Source organism: Watersipora subatra, chromosome 7 (assembly GCF_963576615.1).
Source record: "Watersipora subatra chromosome 7, tzWatSuba1.1, whole genome shotgun sequence".
NCBI lineage: Eukaryota > Metazoa > Bryozoa > Gymnolaemata > Cheilostomatida > Watersiporidae > Watersipora > Watersipora subatra.
The window spans coordinates 64,584,061-64,608,205 of NC_088714.1; the positions used below are offsets into that span (position 1 = coordinate 64,584,061).

General features: G+C 37.5%; 2 protein-coding genes across 4 annotated transcripts in view; both read left to right on the forward strand.

The window, feature by feature from the left end:
• Window positions 1–11,303, forward strand: part of LOC137399582 (centrosomal protein of 128 kDa-like) — a 37,969-nt gene extending 26,666 nt beyond the window's left edge. For all 3 annotated transcript variants that reach the window (XM_068085760.1, XM_068085761.1, XM_068085762.1), the window contains 10 exons: window positions 770–946; window positions 2,496–2,627; window positions 2,853–3,095; window positions 4,628–4,714; window positions 5,054–5,151; window positions 5,680–5,775; window positions 6,709–6,898; window positions 7,936–8,157; window positions 9,232–9,323; window positions 10,278–11,303. In XM_068085760.1, coding sequence (XP_067941861.1) covers window positions 770–946; window positions 2,496–2,627; window positions 2,853–3,095; window positions 4,628–4,714; window positions 5,054–5,151; window positions 5,680–5,775; window positions 6,709–6,898; window positions 7,936–8,157; window positions 9,232–9,323; window positions 10,278–10,707 — 1,767 coding nt within the window. In that variant the 3' untranslated portion in view covers window positions 10,708–11,303. The remainder of the gene's footprint in view (window positions 1–769; window positions 947–2,495; window positions 2,628–2,852; window positions 3,096–4,627; window positions 4,715–5,053; window positions 5,152–5,679; window positions 5,776–6,708; window positions 6,899–7,935; window positions 8,158–9,231; window positions 9,324–10,277) is intronic.
• Window positions 11,304–13,389: 2,086 nt separating this feature from the next.
• LOC137400227 (uncharacterized) lies at window positions 13,390–22,501 on the forward strand. The gene is made up of 3 exons (XM_068086555.1): window positions 13,390–13,525; window positions 19,456–19,663; window positions 21,782–22,501. The coding sequence occupies exons 2-3, from the start codon at window positions 19,502–19,504 to the stop codon at window positions 22,340–22,342; spliced, it is 723 nt and encodes a 240-aa protein (XP_067942656.1). The 5' UTR covers window positions 13,390–13,525; window positions 19,456–19,501; the 3' UTR covers window positions 22,343–22,501.
• Window positions 22,502–24,145: the final 1,644 nt, after the last annotated feature.

The window sequence follows — 24,145 nt, forward strand, 5'->3', positions numbered from 1 at the left end:
TGTGACTCACCTGTTGCTATGACTGCTTGCAGCTCAGCTCTTGCTGTGACTCATCCCTTATTATGACTCATCCGTTACTTTGACTCATCTGTTATTATGACTGCTTGCAGCTCAGCTGTTACTGTGACTCATCCGTTACTATGACTCATCCGTTACATTGACTCATCTGTTATTATGACTGCTGCAGCTCAGCTGTTACTTATCATTAATACTGCTCCCGGCTACTACTAGTCATTAATACTATTGGTTACTTACTATCACTGTTGAGTTAGAGTTCATTTTACTTAGTATTAAAACCATCAACACTTCCCAAACTCGTATTCCTATCATCGGATATCATCAGCCTTTATACCAAGCTTGAGGAATATGGAATCAGCTGCCTGCTGACATCTGAGAAATCAATACTACTAGTATATATATAGCAGTAATCTATTTAGTACGGTCTTGAAGGGGCACCTGCTGTCATGGCTGGAGTAGACCGTTTGTCGTTGGGCTGTCTTTCTTTTTTTTCATCAAGTTACGGTGATTTTTTATCTATGTGAGCCTCACTACTTACTACCTGCCAACTAGGCTCTGCACCTCAATTAGCCAAGCTATTGTGAACATGCAGCCTTCAACAATGATTTTTATGGGGTATTTTTTTGCAATTGTTTTACTTGAAAAAAGTTAAATTCAATTCGAAAAATGACTAGTTAATTTTTCGATTCACTCATTTTCTATCAAAAGCTAGTTGTGTTAGTTACTTAGTCACTACTAACTGCTACCGTAGCTGTCTGCTGTCTCTAATCAAATGGACAAGCTGACCAAGGAGATGGCTGATCTTCTTTCCTCCAATCAAGACCTTGAAGAGAAGGTCAGGAAGTATCACGCGGAAATAAAAGATTTGAGGAAGGTCAAGGCTGATTTGGAACAAAGAAATCATGAACAGCTATTACAGATACAGCAGGTAGCTGGTCTTACCTGAGTTGGGTTTTAAAATCATCAGTTGGTCACGGTATGCAAAGAGTTTCTATACGGTTATGCACATGCGTAGTCAGCATTCCGTGTTCTGAGTCTGTAGATGTATTTGAGATTACTGCAGGTATAAAAGACATGTTTTTCAGTAATTGCAGAGTATTGCCTGTTGAGTGTGTTAGATACAGATATATAACTCCAAGAAACTGTGTCAAACTGCTATAAAGAAGATGCATTGTCAGATTTCTTACATAATCACAAGCAACCAGTCTTGAAGTTCTGGCTTTAAGTAAACAATATCAGCTTGAAATACCAATGCCTTGAATAGTTCAGCTTTCTGTGTACTAGGGGCTTGACTAGTACTAGGGCTTGTACTAGGGGCTTGATTGTTTGCAAATTTCATATTAAGCTAGATGAATGCCCCGCATCGCCCGCATAATAAAAGTCTTTGCACAGAAAATTTATATTTATTTAACATATGGCAACAATTAACATTCTAACTTTCACACTTCATTTCATGAGAAAAGTGTTTTGTGCAGTTTAAATATATTAAGAGAAAAAATAAAACAACTATAAAAGTGTTTAAATGTGAAATAATTAACAAGTAATAGCTAAATTAAGTCTGTTGTGCTACGATTACAATAAAAGATGATTTAGTAATTATAGAATTAATGCGAACCGAGAAAACGAAATTATAATCTTGAATATGTTGAATTAATAATAACAATTCGTGCATAGAAGTGTATGTGCGCGCGCGTGTGTGTATATAATGTTATCTATTAGAGCAGCTGATAAAATGTCTGACCTGCAAATTGAGGTTCAGTTCCCAAAAGGTCACTGTTGGTAACAGGAATGACATCCAACGTTAAATTGTTTTCTGCAGTTGGACATGTCTCCAGTCATCTAGGTTTCCTTGCCACTGAACTCAGACATGTGCAGTCACGATCACAGAGCCGATGCTCGTGTAACAATGCTTTTAAAAAAGACATGCACAGCTTCTGCTCGCAGTAAACTAAGCAGACATCACGCTTGATCTTCGAGGAGTTCCTCAAAGCATGTCACTCACTCGTGTGGAACTTAGTTTTTGCATGAAAATTAGTAAGTAACCGTGACTTATGAAGAAGACACACGACCATGAAAAAAATTTTATGATACAACTTTTATTTATAATATTGCTAGTGAAGCATCGTTTGTCAGCAAGATGGCAAAGGCGCGCTCGTAAAAACAAGCACACGAATAGAAATTGTGCATTCAAAGCAACAAACTGCATGACCCATATGTAGAGTTTTTACGAAAACCTTTTTATACACCTTGTTTTGGTAGTGATTGCATTACAGAGTGTAGCCACGATGAGGATATATGTATTATATATTGGGCAACCGTTTGCGTGCACTACGCAATTACTTGTATTTACTCATGTATTGAGTAAATACTTGCCCTTATTTTTTTATTGAGAATTAGTAACAAAATTTTGCTGGCCACACTTCAATAAATACGATACTTGCGTTATCATCTGATTATAGTCTATGTACCTGTTTCAGTTTGAGAGAGACGGGAGACGAATGAACGATCAGTTTATTAACTATGAGGCCGAGTCTGCCCAACTCACTGACAAACTAACAGCAACTAAAGATCAACTCGACGGTCTTGAACAGCAGTATCGGCATGTGAAGGTATTGCCCCTTTCAGTCATCTGTTGCCATGCCAACGGAACTTCACAATAATTCAAATGCAATCAAAATGATATTGGAAAACAAATTGAGAACATCTGATTACGTTGGTCTACAGAACGTTGAGCTCTTAGCTAGGAGACTAGTCTACCATTGGCTAGGAGTGTTTGCCTACTGTATGAAAGTTACTACTGCTTTTCAGTTGCCATTCTCATCGCTGTTTTATAGGCTGAGAAGGCAGATATGCAGGCAGAATTAGCGAAGAAGATGCAGCTGCTAGAGAGCAGTGAAGCAGAGGCGCAGGATCTGCAGACAAAACTTATGGCAACGGAAGCCTCAGAGTCTACTTGCAAGAGGGAGTGCGAGACACTCCTTGACCAGCTCAACAGGCAGCAGTTTGGGCATGAGAGAACCTCTAAGGATTTGCTTAACAAATTGGATAAGCTGAAAAAGGAGTTGTCAGAGGTGAAGGTGAGATGAGAACGATTCTATGAGGTTGTTGAGAAGCCATTGCAATGAGATGCATCTGGATCCGATATAGATAGAACACTTGCCACTCTAGAATGACTGAGAATATTTGTTTGTCTGTACTAAACCTAATTCAGTGGGACAGGTCTCGATTAACTGTAGAAGGTGTTTATATCAGATGGTGGTATACATGTGACAGGTCTTGTTTAGCTATAGCAGGTGTCTATATCAGATGGTGATATACATTCAAACATGGATAACTCGAACTTCACGGGACCGAGCGAAAGTGTTCGAGTTATCAGAGCGTTCAAGTTATCAGAGCACTGTCACAAGTCCATGTATTTATTTATTTATTAGTAGATACATGTACATATACAAACTATAATATAAATCAAAAGCATTAATGGCTTGTTTCAAATTAAATGCTTCTAATGTAGAGTTTAAAACTTTTTTATCAAAAAGTATAGAAGATTTTTCTATCACTTGGGATTGGTTTGTTGTTGGAGGTGATGTTATTGCCAAGACGTTTTTTAGATTAAAATTGGCAAAACTTGATCGTTGTTGAAATGCTCAGAAGAAAAGACATATTTTTCTTTTGAGCGTTTTAACCAAGATCAATTTTGCCGATTTTTCTTGAAGTTCATGCGAAGGTCGCCTCACTTTTCCATGCTTCCGAAAGGCGATCGCTAAGCGGATGTTTGGTAACAATCAAATTTCACCAAACCTTTAGAAAAGTCATTGACAAAAATATTTTGCCGATAGTGGTAATAACGACGCCTATGAATTACGAAAAGTTGAGGTTTACCTCTATGACTTGTAATAGAGTGATTTTCTAAAGCGATAACAACCGTCTCGGTAGCCGTTGGGCAAAAAACTGTTCGAGTTAACAGAGTTGAGGTCGAGTTATCTAAAGCAATTTATCATTCGGTGGGAACGGACCAAAGAAACCGTTCGAGTTAACCATGTGTTGGAGCTATCTGAGGGCCAGTTATCCATGTTTGACTGTATATGTGACAGGTCTTGATTAGCTGTATCAGGTGTCTATATCAGATGGTGGTATACATGTGGCAGGTGGGGATGTCTATAATAAATGGTGATATGCATGTGACAGGTCTCGATTAGCTGTAGCAAGTGTCTATATCAGATGGATATAGACACCTGCAATATTTTGCGGACACTCATACTTGTGGCAGGTATGAGTGACTATAATAGATGGGGCTTAAAATAACCAAATATATAACAAGTATTAAATCAAAATATTCACTTATTCATTGGTTAACGGTTGAAACAACCCGCTTTTGAAGCTCTCTCTAGGAGTTGCTTGCTCGTAATGCATAAGAAAAGAATGATATAGCTATCTAATTATCACATACCTTGTTACATATCTAAATAAGCATTAGAAATGAACAAACTAGAGACAAGAATGTGCGTTTTTCACATTTACGCCAACATCTGTTTTGAGCTGTCACAAGACCTCTCCGTTTTGCCAATCTTTCTGAATGCTTAAACAAGCCTGTGGTTCGTGCTTCTGACAGAGCCGAGAAACAAAAACTGGAGAGGAATATCATAGACGGTTTAAACATCTACAAGCGGACAAGGACGCTCAGGTGGAGTCAATGAGGGTGAGTGTCACCTACAGCATTGTATATCTGTATTATTTCATTGCATTGTAGACATATTCTTTCTGTCAAAGACATGATATGATCAACTATTGGTGTCATCTGCTAAGCTGTGGGTATGGTCTGCTCAGCTTTGGGTGTGGTCTATTTAGCTGTAGGTGTGGTCTAGTTAGCTGTAGGTGTGGTCTACTCAGCTGTGGATGTAGCCTGTTTAGCTGTAGGTGTGGTCTATTCAGCTGTAGGTGTAGTTTACTTAGCTGTAGACACATTTGGGGACTGTAGTCTGTTTAGATATGAGGATGACCTGTCCATACATCAAATTGGTTATTAACATTATGTTAGGTTGATCTTGAGGAAGCTCACCTGTCTGTTCAGAATGTTAAGAAGCAGGCCAAAGCCCAAGGAGAGGAGTTTGTCAGACTGCAGCAGAGATATAGCCAGTGAGTGTTATTGTAGTCACTGGGTGTTTTGGATCTGCTAGTTAGCTTGATCTCCAACGCTATACTTAGGCTATATGATATGATGTTATGCCATTTTATACTACTCGCTGTGTTTGCTCTAAGGCTAATGAAATCGCTTGAAACTCCTGGATATCCTGGCTTCGCTGGGTTTGATGGCATCACTGGTTGTTCTGGTGACAATGGCTATCTTGATACACTGAGTATTCTGTGTGTTGGCTTTGTTACTATTACTGGATGCTCTGGCGTCACTGGGTATCCTGATGTCACTGGATATCCTGGCATCACTGCCAGAGTATCCTAGTATATTGACACCAGAATACCGGGTGTTCTTGAGGGTGGTGTCGCTGAGTCTCCTGGCATTACTGGAAATCCTTGTTTATTGGGAATGTTGGCGTCACTGAGTATACTGGTGTCACTGAGGTGTCCTGTTGTCACTGGTGTGTCCTGGTGCCACCGGATATCCTGGTGCCACTGGATGTCCTGGGCAAATGAAAGGAGTTGTTGTAGACTAGAGGATGACTACACGGCATACAAACAGCAAACAAGACGACTGAAAGAACAGACAGACGATTTACGAGAATTGGGAGATCAACAGGATATGAGGTAGGCATTTTTTTCTCTGTCCAGATGCGCATAACTAGCCTATGGAACATGCCCTTTAGTCTCATATTAAGCAAACTGTTAATGATATTAAGGCTATGGCAGGATTTTTATACAATGTTGATCAAGCTGGCACCTACTAAATCATGGATAATAGGAAAGCTCCTACTTTGGTGTTTCTTCTTATTCAGAGTTAGTTTTGAGTAGTTCATCACTTTGAGAGATAAGAATCGTGTCATATGTTTATGTAGAATGTTAATCGCAGACATTGAAGCTATAGAAAATTTTCAATGTGATTACGCGTCTAGGTACTGTAGCCCAATGCAGGGTTTGGAAAAGTTTGACATTGATTGCCATTTCGTAGTGGCAGCTCATATGCCCAAGTACTAACACATAGCCGAAGTTCCACCACATAGCTAAGTTCCAACACGTAGCTAAGTACCAACCCATAGCTTAAGTATCAACACATAGCCCAAATACCAAAGCATAGCTACCAAGACATAGCATAAGTAGCAAGACACTGCGTAAGTAGCAAGACAAGCTCTAAATATCAACTAAAATCTACAGTTTTAACATGCTTTACCTGCTGGTCTCAGCTAGATGGCTACAGAATAAGACCTTTTTGACGCACATTCAGTCCAGGTTGATACACAGATGATAGCTCAGCTCTCTTGTAATCTCCCTGCACTCTATCAGTGTACTGGAGTTTGATAATTTACTCATACAGGTGGTTGACTTTTAGGTCCTGCCAAATGCTATCAGTTGACATTTACTGACAGGTTCTTTAGAATGTTAAACAGGGGATGCGGAATGATAGACTAACTATTGCAATAAGATGATAAATGAGTGAGGATTTCAGGTAGTCCTTGCATGATGGACTGCTAATAGGTTGTTGCTTATTGAAAAACAATAAACTACATGATGTGTGTACTGTAGATGCAAGGAACTGGAATCGTCTCTCTCTGTCACAAAGGAGGAGTCGAGAAAGCTAGAGCAGCAATATGGAATGCTGACCCAAGCAATCCGCACAGAACTGCAGGTTCTGGTGGAAACTGCAGAAGCAGCGTCAACTCTCAAGTATTCTGAAACCTCTTCTAGCTCTCCAGACATACTTACAGAGATCGCGGTAAGTATCACTTCCTGTGCATCATCCATCTTGTCAAGGTCGTATCTGTGCAAGGACTAGGTTCTAGTATTGAAGTCTTTTGTGTACTTGAAGTTAAAGACGCTGTTGTTGGGAAGGGTTAAACTTATCAACTGTCTGTGTAACCTCATTCAGTAGGTATTCACTGCCTGCAAGCGTGCTATCTTTTAACTTTTTCTGTACCACAAGTCAAGTCGGGCGGCTCGGCAAAGCGTTTGCGTATGGCCAGGAGTCGCGTGGTGTAACTTTAGTAGGCTTCCTACAACTCATTTATGATTAGTGAGTGGTTGATTAATTAGCCTATCGTGTTTGTAAACAAAAAGAAACAATCATCTGCCTGCCAATAGAAAGTGTGTTTACAGCCCATGTCGAGCCTATTTTCGCTTTGAAAAAACTATATTTTTATCACAATTTCCTCTTCGCAATGATCAACCATGTCAAATTACAGCCACGGAGGTTTTACTAATTTTAGATCAATGGGCTTCTGATGATTATCTATTGAACAATAGTACTGCTGAGTGATTATTTTATCTTTAACGGCAATAATAATTTATTTTCAGCGGTGGTAATAATGCTGTAAGCGATAATAAATATTGATGACTCATACAACTTAGAACATGCTCTCGGTAGAAGCGAAAATAGCTGAAAAAGTATCCGAGCTGACTCTGCAACACATTCGTGGCATTTTTTATAGCATCAGCTGATGTAAAGTATGACGCTGATTAATTTGGTATCGAAATGTTTTTCGCAGACCATGTGGTTAAAATATTAAGACAATTTATATGCGCCTTTGTCAAATATTGTGTTGTATCGAACATCTGATTATGTTTTGGTAAAGAATTAATTTGGTAGCGGAAGAGTTAATAACCTACTCTACGATATGGTTGGTCAGGTTTCTGTTACTGATATCCAAAACCTTTTCGATCGCTGCTATGTATGTAAGTAAATGGCTACCATAGCATACAAACCTAGACCTAGCTGAATGCCGGAATGTCTCATTCTGAGATCTTCTGTTGTAGTCACGCACGACATGGTTGAGGCGGTACTTGCGAACAGCGCAGGATACAGAGCGGCAACTCAAAGCAGAGATGCAGATGCGGCTTTCTCATGAAACGTCAGAGAAGGCGGAATTGCTAGGTGAGATAAAGCGGCAGCAGGAAGCCATGGACGAGATGGGCAGCAAACATAAGGCACTTGTCGATGATGTCATGGCTCGGGAGGATGAGGTGGTCAAACTGGAGGTGGGTGATTTTTAAGGTTGATTCGCATTGTCTTTGGGCAAGCCACAGTCATATGTTGGAGACTTACTGACAGCAGAACATAGCTACATGTAGTTGGATTATTCCGAAAGAATAAGTTATTTTCGTGGAAGTATGGGTTCAGAAAATTATCCTAATAAATAGAGAGTGCAACTGAATTTACATGCTGGCAGCTAAGTACTGGTGTATTATTTTGACTCATGCTCGTGGGTAGGATTTCTCACCAAAAAGCAGAGGTGGTAGTACTTAATTACAGAATATAATATGGGTGTTATTTAGTGACAGGATTCTTTAAGTACTTGTTGTCAGGAGAGAACAGGTGCTATGTTTTCATGACAGTATGGTACAAGTAGTATTACGTACACAACAGTTCCATGCTGGGAGTGGATTCGGAGTTGCTTTTCTCTGAATCATAGAAATTGTAAAATCGAATGCATTTGATAGCATTTCGCTTTGCTTAATTGGCACGAAGGCCTTCGCTGTGGGAGTACTTTGACATCATAGAAACGCTCACTGCTGATGGATCTGAATTAATAATACTCGGCTAAGCTTTTCCAGTAGAGATAAAAATTCAGAACAAAACCATGTCTGTCTGTCTAGGTTGCTCGTACGAGGATGTCGAGATAATTACTTGTTAGAGCAACTAGTTGACTGCATGAATTGAAAAGTGACCTTGACCCGAAAGAGAGTCTACTTCAACAAGTTTTGCTTTGATGGATACATCGCGAATCTTGGACATATCTATAGCGCAACTCAGAATCATTGAAGCGGTAGGCTGCAAATTCGTCGTCAGCAGGCAACTCCGACCCCATTCGAAGCATGGAAACGCAGTGATGGTGACAAGATCGTTTATGGGCAACATTTTCATAGGTTGACAGGATAGTACATGTGATGATGTTTATTGACGCGATCGGTCAGGTGGTATTACATACTGATTGGATAATATAGGGAACATCACACATGGACACAACAGATCAATGTTATTGTTTTACTACTAGAGACAAGAATGGTAAAGTTATGACCTACGATGATGACTACCATGGGGTCTGATTGTAGGACAAGTTAACAGAGTTGAGTCATCATGTCGAGGAACAAAAAGCTCTAGATGATGCTGTAGAGAAGACCAAGATACTTGAGAGATATCAGCGGTGAGTATAGACTTAATTCTTTGCAGTTAGGTTTAGTTTATGGGGTGGGCGAAGTTAATTACAAATAACTTCCATCCAGAAAAACGGAAGGATTTTTCTAATATTACTCTGAGATGGATTATAACTAGACTAGTCAAAGTCTCTCTATTACAGAATCTACTAGTTCATACTTCCGTGGATAACATCTGTAATGAGCATGTCTATTGCGAATGAGTTACAATGACTAATGAATAATATCTATTCTTGAATAATTATCTGAAATACATAGTATGTTATTTCCTATAAAGGAGTCCCTTTTCTTCAAAACCTTTCATACTCATTTTTAAATATCGCAAAATAACTAAAAAATTTATTTCGCTTTTTTGCATTCCAAAAGGGTTTCAATGGCGCTTCTCTGAGACTTTGCTCGAGTTTTGATTGTTACAGCAGACAACGGTGCTTTGTGTTACAGCAGGCAATGGTGCTTTGTGTTACAGCAGGCAACGGTGCTTTTTGTTACAGCAGGCAACGGTGCTTTGTGTTACAGCAGACAACGGTGCTTTGTGTTACAGCAGGCAACGGTGCTTTATGTTACAGCAGACAACGGTGCTTTGTGTTACAGCAGGCAACGGTGCTTTGTGTTACAGCAGGCAACGGTGCTTTGTGTTACAGCAGGCAACGGTGCTTTGTGTTACAGCAGACAACGGTGCTTCGTGTTACAGCAGGCAACGGTGCTTTGTGTTACAGCAGGCAACGGTGCTTCGTATTACAGCAGGCAATGGTGCTTTGTGTTACAGCAGACAACGGTGCTTTGTGTTACAGCAGGCAATGGTGCTTTGTGTTACAGCAGACAACGGTGCTTTGTGTTACAGCAGGCGACAATGCTCTGTGTATCACAGAATTTGCTACAGAAGTAGTCAAACTTAGAATGCTTCAGTAAAAAGGTTCTGATATCTTCTAATTTTTGTTCCACAGGCTACAGAGTGCCGTCTCCTCTTTAAAACACGAACTCCGTTCCACCTCTTCATTGGACTCCTTAGAAAGCAAGGATGCCGCGAATAACCTGAGGCAGCGACAGGTCAGGATATCTGAAATTGTGAGCAACAATGATGGTACACGAACTCTCCTCAGGTCCACCTCACCACCAAATCAACACGGAATCAAATCTTATGAAGACGACTCGGAGCTGCAGGAACGAATAGATGCGTATAGTAAAGCCTTGGGCCCCAATTCTTACAGACCCTCACAAGATGATGAGGATGAGGTGCGAGGAGTGTATATTAATGAGCTGGATGATAGGGCACCCAGCCCTGCTTACGATAGCAACTATAGGAACTCAGGCTCATACCACTCTGACCTAAGGAGACATTCGACTCCTCGTAAGACTCCAGTGTGCAAATCCTGATGCTCACTGCCGGGGTAACAATTTGCTTGTTTTATTTGTCTTGCGATGAACCTTGATCAGATTTTGAACAAACAGAGTGTTGGACACCTAGATGTGCATTCTAGAGCTTTTTGTTCAATGCCCTGACTATTTATTAAATATTTTTTGAGATTATCGCTGGTATTATTGTACTAGTCTTGGAGTTGTCTTCTTTTTGTGTATTGGGAGACACTTTCGTTTATAATACTAAAATTTGTTTGTTTTTGAGTGATGTGCTCGTTTGTAGTTTTCTTTATTTTTATTTTAAAGTTTGTATGAATTATTAACGAATAATTAAATTATTGTTTTCTCAACCGCCGTTATATTAGATCTGCGTTCTACTACGCATTCATTCTGTTTGCTAGAGTAGTGTGGTAGCTTCCTTTTTGTTTCTGCTATGCGTACGATATGGATAGTGTTATTTAGTCCATATGCTGAAGTGCTGGAACTTTCTTCTCTTTTTATCTGCAGTCATATTTTGCAATTATAAGCTTTTTATCGCTATTTACACACTTCCATATGCATTTTGGGTGAACAAATTTATTATGAATTGATAGCAATATACCAATATGTAAGAATTGGTGTGCTTGGAGTTATATTCATGAATTACAATCATGACTTGTTTAGAAAGCTAGCTGAACAATGACACTAACAATAGTTTTGCCTAATTATTGGTCAAAAGGTTGACTATATAATTAAACTAGCGCAATGCCCTGTGTTGCACTGGTATTAAAAAACAGTGGCAAGTAATGTTGTGGCCTGCAACTTGCCATTAGCCTGACACATTGTCAATGGCTGATTTGAGCAAGCTAGTAAATTTACTAATAAGAGCCATGAGAGCAAGCTTTAGTGACGTTGTGTCGTAACATAATGCTATGTGGATTTTAACCTAGATAATCGCTCATCGCCCAATGAATCTATCAATCTTGGGTAGCTTAATTGGTAAGATATTTGCCTGGTGAAGAGGAGGTTCCAAGATCAAATCTGGCATGCTGCGAACTTGCAATTCCAAGATTTTAATAACTATAGCTGGATGAACCAGAGTACACACAAACTTCGAGATTTATATTTATAGAAAATTTTGTTCTTGAATAATTTTTAAAATTAATTGATATTTTCTTAGTTACTAGATGTGTAGAAAAAGTCCTAAAATTCTATTTATGGCTCTTTTAAAAATATATGAGTCTCTACTGAATATTTCAGAGGCTGCCATTAGATATATAACAGTAAATTCGGTTGAAATCAACATGCAGTACGTTATAAACAGGTATGTTTGTCTTTCTCTTGCCTTTAATGTGTAGAGAGATAAATCTGTGCAATCAATTATTTCCTGGAATAGTTGTTATTGTAACGAGTTGGTAAACACGCAGTACATTGTAAACGGGTATGTTTGTCTTTTTCTTGCCTTTAATGTGTAGAGAGATAAATCTGTGCATTCAATTATTTTCTGGAATAGTTGTTATTGTAACGACTTGGTAAGCTGAAAAACAACTGTATCTGATTACAATCTACAACAAAATAACTGCATTAAACTTAGCTGGAATATATTTAAAATAAATTTGATTGCAAGATCAGTTCTTTGGATGGAATGTGATCTTATGGCCATCATGGACTGTTCTAAATACATGCTACTGTTTCATTCCTATTAGTTGGCACAACCCGCAAACTGGATATAATGACAATGTGAAATGGGGTTAGAATTAATTACAGTGCAAAACTTCCTCTGTGGTCGACTGTCAACTTTTATGATGATGTTATGAGATACTTGCGTGTGCTTTTGATTTGGAATTGACCAGGTTATCTCAAAGGTTTGCACAGGATATGGAAGGTGGCATTGTGGGAGGAGGCAGTGGAAGCGGTTCGAAGATGAATAGTTGTGTATAGAATGCAGTCAGCCGTTGACAAAGCTTGATTAGGCTTCATGAGCATACGGGCTGCTGATGATATGACGGATCGATGCTTCTCAATCACCGGGTACTTAGTAAACAAAACGTTATTGAGTTTAGACGCTTATGGCAGGGGTGGAGAAAGACAGAAAAGAAGGGAAAAAGAGAAATGAAATGACAATGGAACCAGATCTGAATACGATATTGTGGTCTAAAGCAGATATTCAAAGTACAATCGTAGCTCATAGCCAGTTTAGCAATATTTAGGCCATGAAATATATTTAGTCAGATTCTATCAGTGATTAATTTTGCTGAGATTGGTCTTTGAAATAACCTTCTTTTTTGCCATTCTCATCCTCATTCTAAGCTAGTATGGCATGTTTTTACTGCTATGCTGCTACCTAGGTATTGCTACCTAAATAATCCTGTCACCAAGGTAGTGCCACCTGCATTATCCTGTCACTGTGGTATTACCACCTGAATAATCCTGTCACCAAGGTAGTGCCACCTGCAGTATCCTGTCACTATGGCAGTGTCACTTGCATTATCCTGTCACCATGGTAGTGCCACCCGCTTTATCCTGTCACTATGGTAATGCCACCTGAACTGCTTTATCACCAAGTATTGCCATTTAAACGATTTTGTCAGTAAATCATAAGATGTTGCTGTCATCTGTCACAAGTACTCTGACAATCTGGCTCCGCCCCTAGCCTCTAGCTCCATTTCTGTCCACTATTTAAACATTTTGAGAAATCTATTGTTTTAAAGCCTTGAAGGACTTTATAAAGAGATCTGAAGGACACAGTGAATTCATTTAGAAAAATCCCATTAGTGTGTAGGTGAATGCCTAGCCCTTTGCATCCTTAGCAGAGAGAAGAGAGATACTGGCTAACTGCTGAGCACTGCACAACAAGGTGAGTAGCTATAAATAAAAGTATTGTTTTCTCACGCCTGTTAAATCAAGTACATGTATGTGCTAATGTCTTCTTAAGCTCAGGCCCTCTAGCAGAGACTTGAGAGTTTGAGCAGTTGTCTTAAGATCTAAGCCGTTCCCAATAGCGCGCTTTTCTCCAACTGACTTACAGTGATTGCTGCTGGTAGTCTAGAAAGCCACATTTGGAAAGCTACAAACCATACACAATATATCGGTCTCCTGCTGAATAGTGTTTTAGGTATAACAAATTCTCGGAAGTCTTTCTGGTTGTATAGTAGTGAGAAGCTGGTGGTAGCAGTGATTTAGTGAAAAAGTGGCAACATTCAGAATCTCATGGTAAGAGTTTCATTGCAGAGTATGGATCCTTCGACCTTAGTCAGGTGTCTCTGAGCTAAATGGTTAGGGGAGCATTTCATACCCTGACAGAAAGTAAGTCACCGAGTCTCTGGCATCTTGTGAGAGCAGCAATAGATACAGTAAAAGAAGCATAACTACTAATAGCACCCTTTCAAAGATGGTTCTGAAATTTGGCTTGTCTGAACATTCTTAAGGTGACCATGAGAAAATCTTGTAAACTTGTTGAGGTGTTTTGAAAACAAAGAGCAGTTTTTTAACTTAAAATTTGGTCATCGAAGCTTGAACCCATCATTTTTCGGATCGACACAAAATGCTCTAAACAGTTTTCCGTACCACTTGTTACGCTGATTTCAACAGTGAGATTTCCAATAATATTCTCAAGCTTAACTTTATGTGTTTGAAGGTTGCTTTGTGACCTTTGAACTTCTATGTATGACCAAACTGGGAGCAGTCATAGCCTAGCAGTCAGCAATAGATTGGGGTGCAATTCTCAAAAAAATCTACCCATGGTAATAGTAACGGCATCCAACATTAAACTGCTCTCTGCAACTGGTTTGCTGAGGTTCTCAGCCACTGGTCTCACACCTGTCTAGCCAAGACAAAAAAGCCATTGTTAGCGCAACAATGTTTTTATAACTGTACAGCCTCCACTTGTAGGCACTTGCCCACACACGTTCGAAGAAAAACTTTTCATTAGCTGTTTGTGTGGCAACCTACCTATAATTGAATTCTATTTTGAGAGAAGTCGCTTTACTTTGAAGAAGAAAACATAATTATCTCTGTATTTGATTACCATGCTGACTTGTGCTTACTCGTCATACGAATGCTGTCATAGGCAGCAGCTGCACCGGCAAAGGAAGTTGCAAAAGTACATGTATGATATTTGGCTAAAAGTAAAACTAATATGTGATTCCATATACGTCGTTTGTAGGTAGTATAAACATACAACAAGCAGATTAATTTTGACTTCGCGAAACATTTTTTACGGTGGTATTTCCAAACCTTTTGATTGTTTGTGGATGTTTCAAATCTAATCTTCTGGTTTAATTTTTTGAAATTGTTAGCATTACTCTCTTTTTCTTAATTTTATCTTATTTTAGCCGATTATTCTGGAAACTTCTTGAATCTATGCATATAAATCTGATCATTTGTACTTTTTGCCTTTGTGATGTTTTGTGATGTTTTGTGATGTTTTGTGATGTTTTGTGATGTTTTGTGATGTTTTGTGATGTTTTGTGATGTTTTGTGATGTTTTGTGATGTTTTGTGATGTTTTGTGATGTTTTGTGATGTTTTGTGATGTTTTGTGATGTTTTGTGATGTTTTGTGATGTTTTGTGATGTTTTGTGATGTTTTGTGATGTTTTGTGATGTTTTGTGATGTTTTGTGATGTTTTGTGATGTTTTGTGATGTTTTGTGATGTTTTGTGATGTTTTGTGATGTTTTGTGATGTTTTGTGATGTTTTGTGATGTTTTGTGATGTTTTGTGATGTTTTGTGATGTTTTGTGATGTTTTGTGATGTTTTGTGATGTTTTGTGATGTTTTGTGATGTTTTGTGATGTTTTGTGATGTTTTGTGATGTTTTGTGATGTTTTGTGATGTTTTGTGATGTTTTGTGATGTTTTGTGATGTTTTGTGATGTTTTGTGATGTTTTGTGATGTTTTGTGATGTTTTGTGATGTTTTGTGATGTTTTGTGATGTTTTGTGATGTTTTGTGATGTTTTGTGATGTTTTGTGATGTTTTGTGATGTTTTGTGATGTTTTGTGATGTTTTGTGATGTTTTGTGATGTTTTGTGATGTTTTGTGATGTTTTGTGATGTTTTGTGATGTTTTGTGATGTTTTGTGATGTTTTGTGATGTTTTGTGATGTTTTGTGATGTTTTGTGATGTTTTGTGATGTTTTGTGATGTTTTGTGATGTTTTGTGATGTTTTGTGATGTTTTGTGATGTTTTGTGATGTTTTGTGATGTTTTGTGATGTTTTGTGATGTTTTGTGATGTTTTGTGATGTTTTGTGATGTTTTGTGATGTTTTGTGATGTTTTGTGATGTTTTGTGATGTTTTGTGATGTTTTGTGATGTTTTGTGATGTTTTGTGATGTTTTGTGATGTTTTGTGATGTTTTGTGATGTTTTGTGATGTTTTGTGATGTTTTGTGATGTTTTGTGATGTTTTGTGATGTTTTGTGATGTTTTGTGATGTTTTGTGATGTTTTGTGATGTTTTGTGATGTTTTGTGATGTTTTGTGATGTTTTGTGATGTTTTGTGATGTTTTGTGATGTTTTGTGATGTTTTGTGATGTTTTGTGATGTTTTGTGATGTTTTGTGATGTTTTGTGATGTTTTGTGATGTTTTGTGATGTTTTGTGATGTTTTGTGATGTTTTGTGATGTTTTGTGATGTTTTGTGATGTTTTGTGATGTTTTGTGATGTTTTGTGATGTTTTGTGATGTTTTGTGATGTTTTGTGATGTTTTGTGATGTTTTGTGATGTTTTGTGATGTTTTGTGATGTTTTGTGATGTTTTGTGATGTTTTGTGATGTTTTGTGATGTTTTGTGATGTTTTGTGATGTTTTGTGATGTTTTGTGATGTTTTGTGATGTTTTGTGATGTTTTGTGATGTTTTGTGATGTTTTGTGATGTTTTGTGATGTTTTGTGATGTTTTGTGATGTTTTGTGATGTTTTGTGATGTTTTGTGATGTTTTGTGATGTTTTGTGATGTTTTGTGATGTTTTGTGATGTTTTGTGATGTTTTGTGATGTTTTGTGATGTTTTGTGATGTTTTGTGATGTTTTGTGATGTTTTGTGATGTTTTGTGATGTTTTGTGATGTTTTGTGATGTTTTGTGATGTTTTGTGATGTTTTGTGATGTTTTGTGATGTTTTGTGATGTTTTGTGATGTTTTGTGATGTTTTGTGATGTTTTGTGATGTTTTGTGATGTTTTGTGATGTTTTGTGATGTTTTGTGATGTTTTGTGATGTTTTGTGATGTTTTGTGATGTTTTGTGATGTTTTGTGATGTTTTGTGATGTTTTGTGATGTTTTGTGATGTTTTGTGATGTTTTGTGATGTTTTGTGATGTTTTGTGATGTTTTGTGATGGTTTGACATTAAAATCTAGCTTTGAAAAGTCTGTGTCGTAAAGGATTTGATCTCGGAACCTCCTGTCCACAAGGCGACAAGCTAACCCATTAAGCTGAGCAAAACAGCTTAGCTTAAGTTTGGCAATACATATACTAGTTTACTCGAATAAGCCAATGACAACTACATTATCTGCCACTGTTTATAAACAGTTTTTTTAATACCCATACAACGCTGGTAATTCTGTATTTCTAAGCTGTCCAAAAATGCTGGTTTTGTTTTAGTAAAGTTTTAATAAAGATCTAGCTTTCCAAGTAAGTTATTCAAATTCATTGCGTAATTATTCTATTACCTGTGCAACGCCAGGCATTTGGCTAGTTTTTGGCTCATTTAAAACTATTATTCTTTTTGGGGGACATTTTGTTAAGAAAACAGACAGGCTATAGCAAGATATAAAAATACAAAGTTGGCAATTTGACTAATTGTGGACTAATTTCTTCTGTTCTATAGCATTTGGTTGATTAAAGTTGGATGGTGTGTAGTTTAGCTGACCAGGAATAAGGAGGTTCAGTAAACTGTGGCTTCAATTCATGCACCTGCGTGATTAAATTACCTGCGAGTACAAACTGTCGTCACGCTGGGCTGCACCACACTAGGAAGTTTTGGAGCTATGCTCTAGCTGATTTGATCCAAACAATCTCATGGGCCCAATTATCTCATTTGGTTTGTACTATCAGATGTGACACTTGAATTAGGCCAAGGTCGTGCACGTGTACCTACCAGGTACGAAATAAAAAACTAATTGGTTTACTAATTTGCAAAATGCACTGTCATGGTTTTCAAAACTTAACTCGGCTTTGAAGACTCTCACAACTGTGCGCTTAGTAAAGGGTGTAGTCTGTAGCTTCTTCCTGTAATGCCCTAGTTGGTACAATCCTGGGTCACTGACAGCGTGAGGTCAGGAGATCAGAGTCAGCATAGAATTATTTCACTGCTTAGTTATCCAAGAGACTTTTTGAAGGCATTAGACATGCTTGTCACATAATAAGCTAGGTGTACCTGAAATAGTTGCTCTTGTGGAGTAAAACTTTCGCTGGTTATCCTGCTACAGCTTGTGATCGATCTAGAAGGAAACCAACTCTAAGTTTATAATCACATCTACTTTATTAAAAGATGCTTCTGAGAGACACTCTTCTACCAAATTTGAGAAATTTCGGTGCCAATAAGATATAATGACAATGTGAAATGATGTAATAATTGATTGAAGTGCAAAACTTCACCTGTTGTCAACTGTCAACTTTTACAGGGGCATTGTCAGCATTTAATGATCCTTGGGCAGAAACCATCCCCTCTCTCCAGGATCCTTTTCACTTTAGTGAATGGATGAAGGTTGAAGCATTTCATTGCTATTTATTTTAAATTTGTAATCAAAACTATATATTCAATAACTTAACTTTCTCTGGAGAGTTGGTTGGCAGAACTACACAGACATGGTTCAAGCTATACTCTAATGTGTTTAAGTAAATAGCTTTGTCTGATCAGGGGGGGGGGTCGATCTGTCTGTAGCAGTGAATTTAGAAACTGAGTTATAGTGAGCAATTTTATTACTCTTTATCTGGTATCAATAAACTAGCTATTTTCTTCAAAACAAACAGATTAAAATAAGAAATTTGATGATGTCTGACGTTTCGCCTACTATAATTGTGATCTGAACTAATAAGATTGCTTGTTACGGTTTTTGGTACACAGTCTATTTGTAAAGTTTAAGCTATTAGGACCTGTCCTAGCTGTTACACTTAATACAGTGGTCTGAGGTACTAGGTTGTCTTCTAGCTATTACACTTGTTATATTTTCTACATATGATTGACAACACATTTTCAGGGTAGCGTAACAGAGAATTAATTCATTGTCGGATTCTATGAACTATTCTATTTATAGCGTTAACCATCATCTCTGCAGGTTTTCAATTAGCCTGCGCAAATACCTCCAGGACACGCTATTTCCTGGACATTCGTCCAATTTCCCATTTGATTGCAACTCACCACTGGTCAATGAGCTCTATCTGATTGGTGTAGCCGATATGATGTTTAGAGCTAGTCAATGAACCTTATTTAGTATTTAATATTTGGCAACTAGAAAAACTGTCTAGCACGTAAGAAAATGCCGCAAGCAAGATGTACCCTTAGACATAGACAAAACGGCATGTCGATGAGTGACACATACACATAACGGCATGTTGATGAGTAAGCCAAACATCTCATGGTTTAATCTAATCATGAAACAGAGAAAAGATCAGTGAATAATATTCATTCTGTCGACTAAATTGGCTACTTTATAAATGACTCTCAAAGTTGATGATCTGGGTTCAAAAGGTTCACAATTGTTATTCAAACTTCTGGCGCAAATTTGACCATCAAAAACGCGGAACTTAACTAATTTAAACAACACTATGCTGAGATTAACCTGTTGCAGAGTGTCATTTGGGGCGAACTCTACTTAGCAAGTTGACCAAGAAGCTATGATTGAGTCTGCATCAGAGACGAGGGAGGTGGTGCGATATCTCAGGTCACCAATGTACATCTCTCTCCATCAAGATAGCTGCAGTCGAAGTGCCTCTGTTAACTCGGTTTTATGTGAAGGCAGAGATTTGTCCAGCAGAAGCGACCATATCATAAATGATGTAAGTTTTCCAGATGAAAGCTTTTGTAATATTGTAATAAAAATCAACTACTAGACTATTAATAATATTCTAGTAAACCAACAAGAGAAGTAATGCATAAATTATAAACTAAAATAAGAAACGCTTTAAAAGCACCAATAAAAATAGTGACAGTAAAAGCTAAATATTTGATCATGGTAGCACTGCTTGCCGCTGCTGTTCAAAATGGTGACCTTTAATAGGCCGCTGCTGTTCATGATGACTCAATGTAGTTAAAAAATTCTGATGCTGCGATAATAAGACATCGCACTTGAGATAAAGTTATGTCATATTCGGTATTACATCTATGTAAAAATCAAAAGGGACTCTGCCACTTTAAATCATTCACTACTGGCATTGCACAGTGACATGTAATACTGGTACTACATAGTGACATGTAATACTGGTACTACATAGTGACATGTAATACTGATACTACATAGTGACATGTAATACCGGTACAACATGGTGACACGTATACTGGTACTACATAGTGACATGTAATACTAGTACTACATAGTGATATGTAATACTGGTACTATATAGTGACATGTAATACTGATAGTACACAGTGACATCTAATACTGGTACTACATAGTGACATGTAAGACTGGTACTATATAGTGACATGTAATACTGGTACAACATAGTAACGTGTAATACTGATACTACATAGTGGCATGTAATACTGATAGTACATACTGGCATGTAATACTGGTACTACATAGTGACATGTACTACTGATACTACATAGTGGCATGTAATACTGGTACTACACAGTGACATGTAATACTGGTATTATATAGTGACATGTAATACTGGTACTACATAGTGACATCTAATACTGGTACTACATAGTGACATGTAATACTAGTACTACATAGTGACATGTAATACTGGTACTACATAGTGACATGTAAGACTGGTACTACATAGTGACATGTAATACTGGTACAACATAGTAACATGTAATACTGATACTACATAGTGGCATGTAATACTGATAGTACATACTGGCATGTAATACTGGTACTACATAGTGACATGTACTATTGATACTACATAGTGGCATGTAATACTGGTACTACACAGTGACATGTAATACTGGTATTATATAGTGACACAAAGACTTGAATATAAATATCACAGGTATCATTTTTTCTACCACTCCCCTTGTGAGTATGGGGTAAACATTTCGTTTGCTGATGAGCTGCAATTAGGCTCATGTCGGTCGCACTTGCAACGATTTTGTTCTTCCAATTATCGGATACCAGTCGGTTCAAATCATTTTAGTAATTATCTTCTGCAAAATCAATCATTCTTTTGCCTTTGTTCAACCAAGTGATAGTTTATTGTCTGTCATGCATGCGATCAATTATCTGACATTTTAGGGGCAGTGCTTGCCAGTCTATATAAAATAATGAAGCCTACTTATGCACCTAAATCCTCCAACAAGCTCGCAGTTACTTGTTTGAGGTGGCTTTAGGGCCTACTTACTATGACCATAGAGGTGAAGTGTTTACATCAAAAAATGCTCTAGGGTCCTTGAACTTAGTGGCAGCATACCATAGTTGTGAACTAAATATTGCTTAGTCCTCTCTGGATGAAAGGTACATGTAGGTATGATTACGCTGCACAAAAATTCCTTCGCTCATATTGCCCCTTCTGAATGCGTATATGACAGCCTGGGCTGGTACAAAATCTTATATAAGCCATTATTATCTGTCGCAACCTCAAAAAGGAGTAATGACTCTCCAATAGCAACGCTCTTTTGCGTATTACTAAATATATGCCCACACAATACAAGCCCGTCAATGTGATACAATCAGTTGACTGCTTTTTACTTAATTCCAGCTAGCACAAGCTGGCTGCAGTTACATTTACAACATTTTGCAATATTTACAAAAACCTTAATTTGTAAAAATAATAAATGAAAGTAAAGAAAACAAAAAATAGCATACAACTATTAAGAGTAAAATAATAATAAAAGTTGTAATAATAACTTATGTTTTCTATTTTTTACTGCATAAGATTTTATGCATTCACTTGTTTATTAATAATATACTGTCGCATTATATTAGACCAAATTATATTTTGCAGGTTGAAGGATTTTTCTCTCGAAGAGCGCTTACCAATGTCAACACCTTTCTTCCCAATATTGGAAGTTCTAAATCTGGTGATCGTTTAGAAGCCATCTATCACCACCCAGCATATTTTAACAGACAAAAAAGCTTCTCAGACAATTACACAAGTCTAAAGTCAGCGCATCTATGCACTAGGAACTTTCCATCTATCAACTATCAAAGCCAGAGAAAACAAAGCTTTGGAGGTGTTTCAAGACATTCTGCACCAGTTAGAACTAAAACCTTTGAGGATACCCTGCTGCCTACACACAATATATTCTTTGCTGGTCGTCCCAGCACACCCAAATTCAAAGTGCTGCAAGTTGAAATTGAAAAAGCTCCAGCGACTGAAATACCAGACGTATCAGCTATTCTGCGACGACCAAAACAACAACGGCGAAATCGCCGTGTGACATTTGAAGACACTTCTCTTGAGAATTTAGCAAGCGCAGGTCAAGGAAAAAAGTTGAATGCGTCTCTACAAGGAAAAGAAAAAAGGTCATCTAGTCAGCGATCCAAAGGAAAGACAACTAGCTAGGGAAGTTTGGGAAGTAAAAAAGGGAGAGGCTTCTTCATGTCTAAACACACTGTACTGTAAATAAGAACAACTATTATATGACTTTTATTTGCTTTTTAGAAATTCTATTTGATCCTTTTCCTTCATTTACATATATGATGAAATATAAACAGACGATTACGAAAAACTGGCTTGACCCCCATCAGTTCTATGATGAAATCAATGCTATAAACCAGGGCGTGAAAAACTAATACAGTTCTTTTATCACACCTGCTCTACGTGTCAGTCTCAATCTATAATAATTGCTCCAATAATGATGAAACTGGCTAATAATTAACTTTGAAGAGTTGATATTCTTATCAGCGAGCAGTTCAGACAATCCTAATAGGATTGGGAGTGCCGCACACGCAATATTTACACATTATAAACAATTTATACCATTTTCAAACAAGAAGATTGTTTAAGGGATGAGATTAGCTATTTACAAATAATGACCATGGGGTAAATGATGTTTGTCTAGCCATGCTGACGACAACCGAAAAACAAAACTATTGACCTGCACAGAAAGTCAGCAAATTATTTTATGAGAGAACAACATACTCTGTTACAAAAGATGGTTAGAGTTTAAACATATTTGCCTAACCTACAATTGCATATTTACTTGACATATAGCAAATTTAATGCAGTATGGCTAATTTGAGAACAGACAACTCTTGAATGATATCCTGTGCATAACATGATAGAACTCACTATAACCGATCTGCAAAGACAATAACAGTTGAATTGCACTAAAGATATTAGCTCGCTTCTACAATATTCTATCTCTATAAATGTATATGATTATGCCTGATCATATGCATCATAAACAATCGTATTGTTAACTCTTTCAATCTTTTGTCAAGAGATAAAATACCAAAACTTCGTGGTTTCAATTTTCTGTGCCAAAATTTTTGTTTTTGCATGTAATTGTTTTATTTATTTTTGGTGATACCATGTAAAACACTTTTTCCATAAAACTGATTGAGGACTGTCCAATATAAGTATACATATATATCATCTAATAATCTTAGTGGCAGACATAGATGGTCATATTAATCTGCAAGGGCCAGAAACAACATTCCAAACTGTTGATCACAATTCACTGCATGTTCATGATAGTTTGTCTAAAAATCCAAGGATGTGGTTACACTTCTCCTACCTATGACAATGCTTCAAATAAACAGAAGCTAGCATTTACTAAGAATGCCCCTCAGGTCTAGCAAGACACCTACTTTTCAGTCAGCTGTGAATTTGTCTCCACTATATTCAAGAGCATCACGCTCAGCGCATACGAGCCTCTGGATCTGAGGATACCTTCACAAATATTTTCTATTAGCGATGAAGCCTACATGCTAACGAATCTAATTCTAACATTTATTCTCTCAACTATCAATGTTTGCTGGGGTGAATTACTTTTACCCATCTAATTTCTATGTATACTTTTCCAAATCAAAGATATACACTCAGTATTCCTCGTACACACTCCCGTATAACTTACAACAGTAAACCACTGCAATATAACACACATATATACACCGTCACTTGCGGAACACTTTTTCTACGTTAATCTTTACCACTTGCATACATTATGTGAATAATTTGCATGCTTATATAGCATACATTTAATACTGTTGTGGTAATATTTCACTCGCGCCTATGAGAAATAAGCAACACTAAAGAGAGTAATCCAAAATTTTGTCATACACTAAACTCAGAATACTTGAGACAAGCATATAAATGCTTGACTGTAATACAATTCCGAAACAATATAAAAGCTTTAATCAG

Bases quoted from the DNA above. Each gene is read 5' to 3' on its own strand.
- LOC137400227 (XM_068086555.1), top strand. From the start codon at position 19,502: ATGATTGAGTCTGCATCAGAGACGAGGGAGGTGGTGCGATATCTCAGG. The intron at 19,664-21,781 runs GTAAGTTTTCCA...TATATTTTGCAG, and splicing joins GCGACCATATCATAAATGAT to GTTGAAGGATTTTTCTCTCG.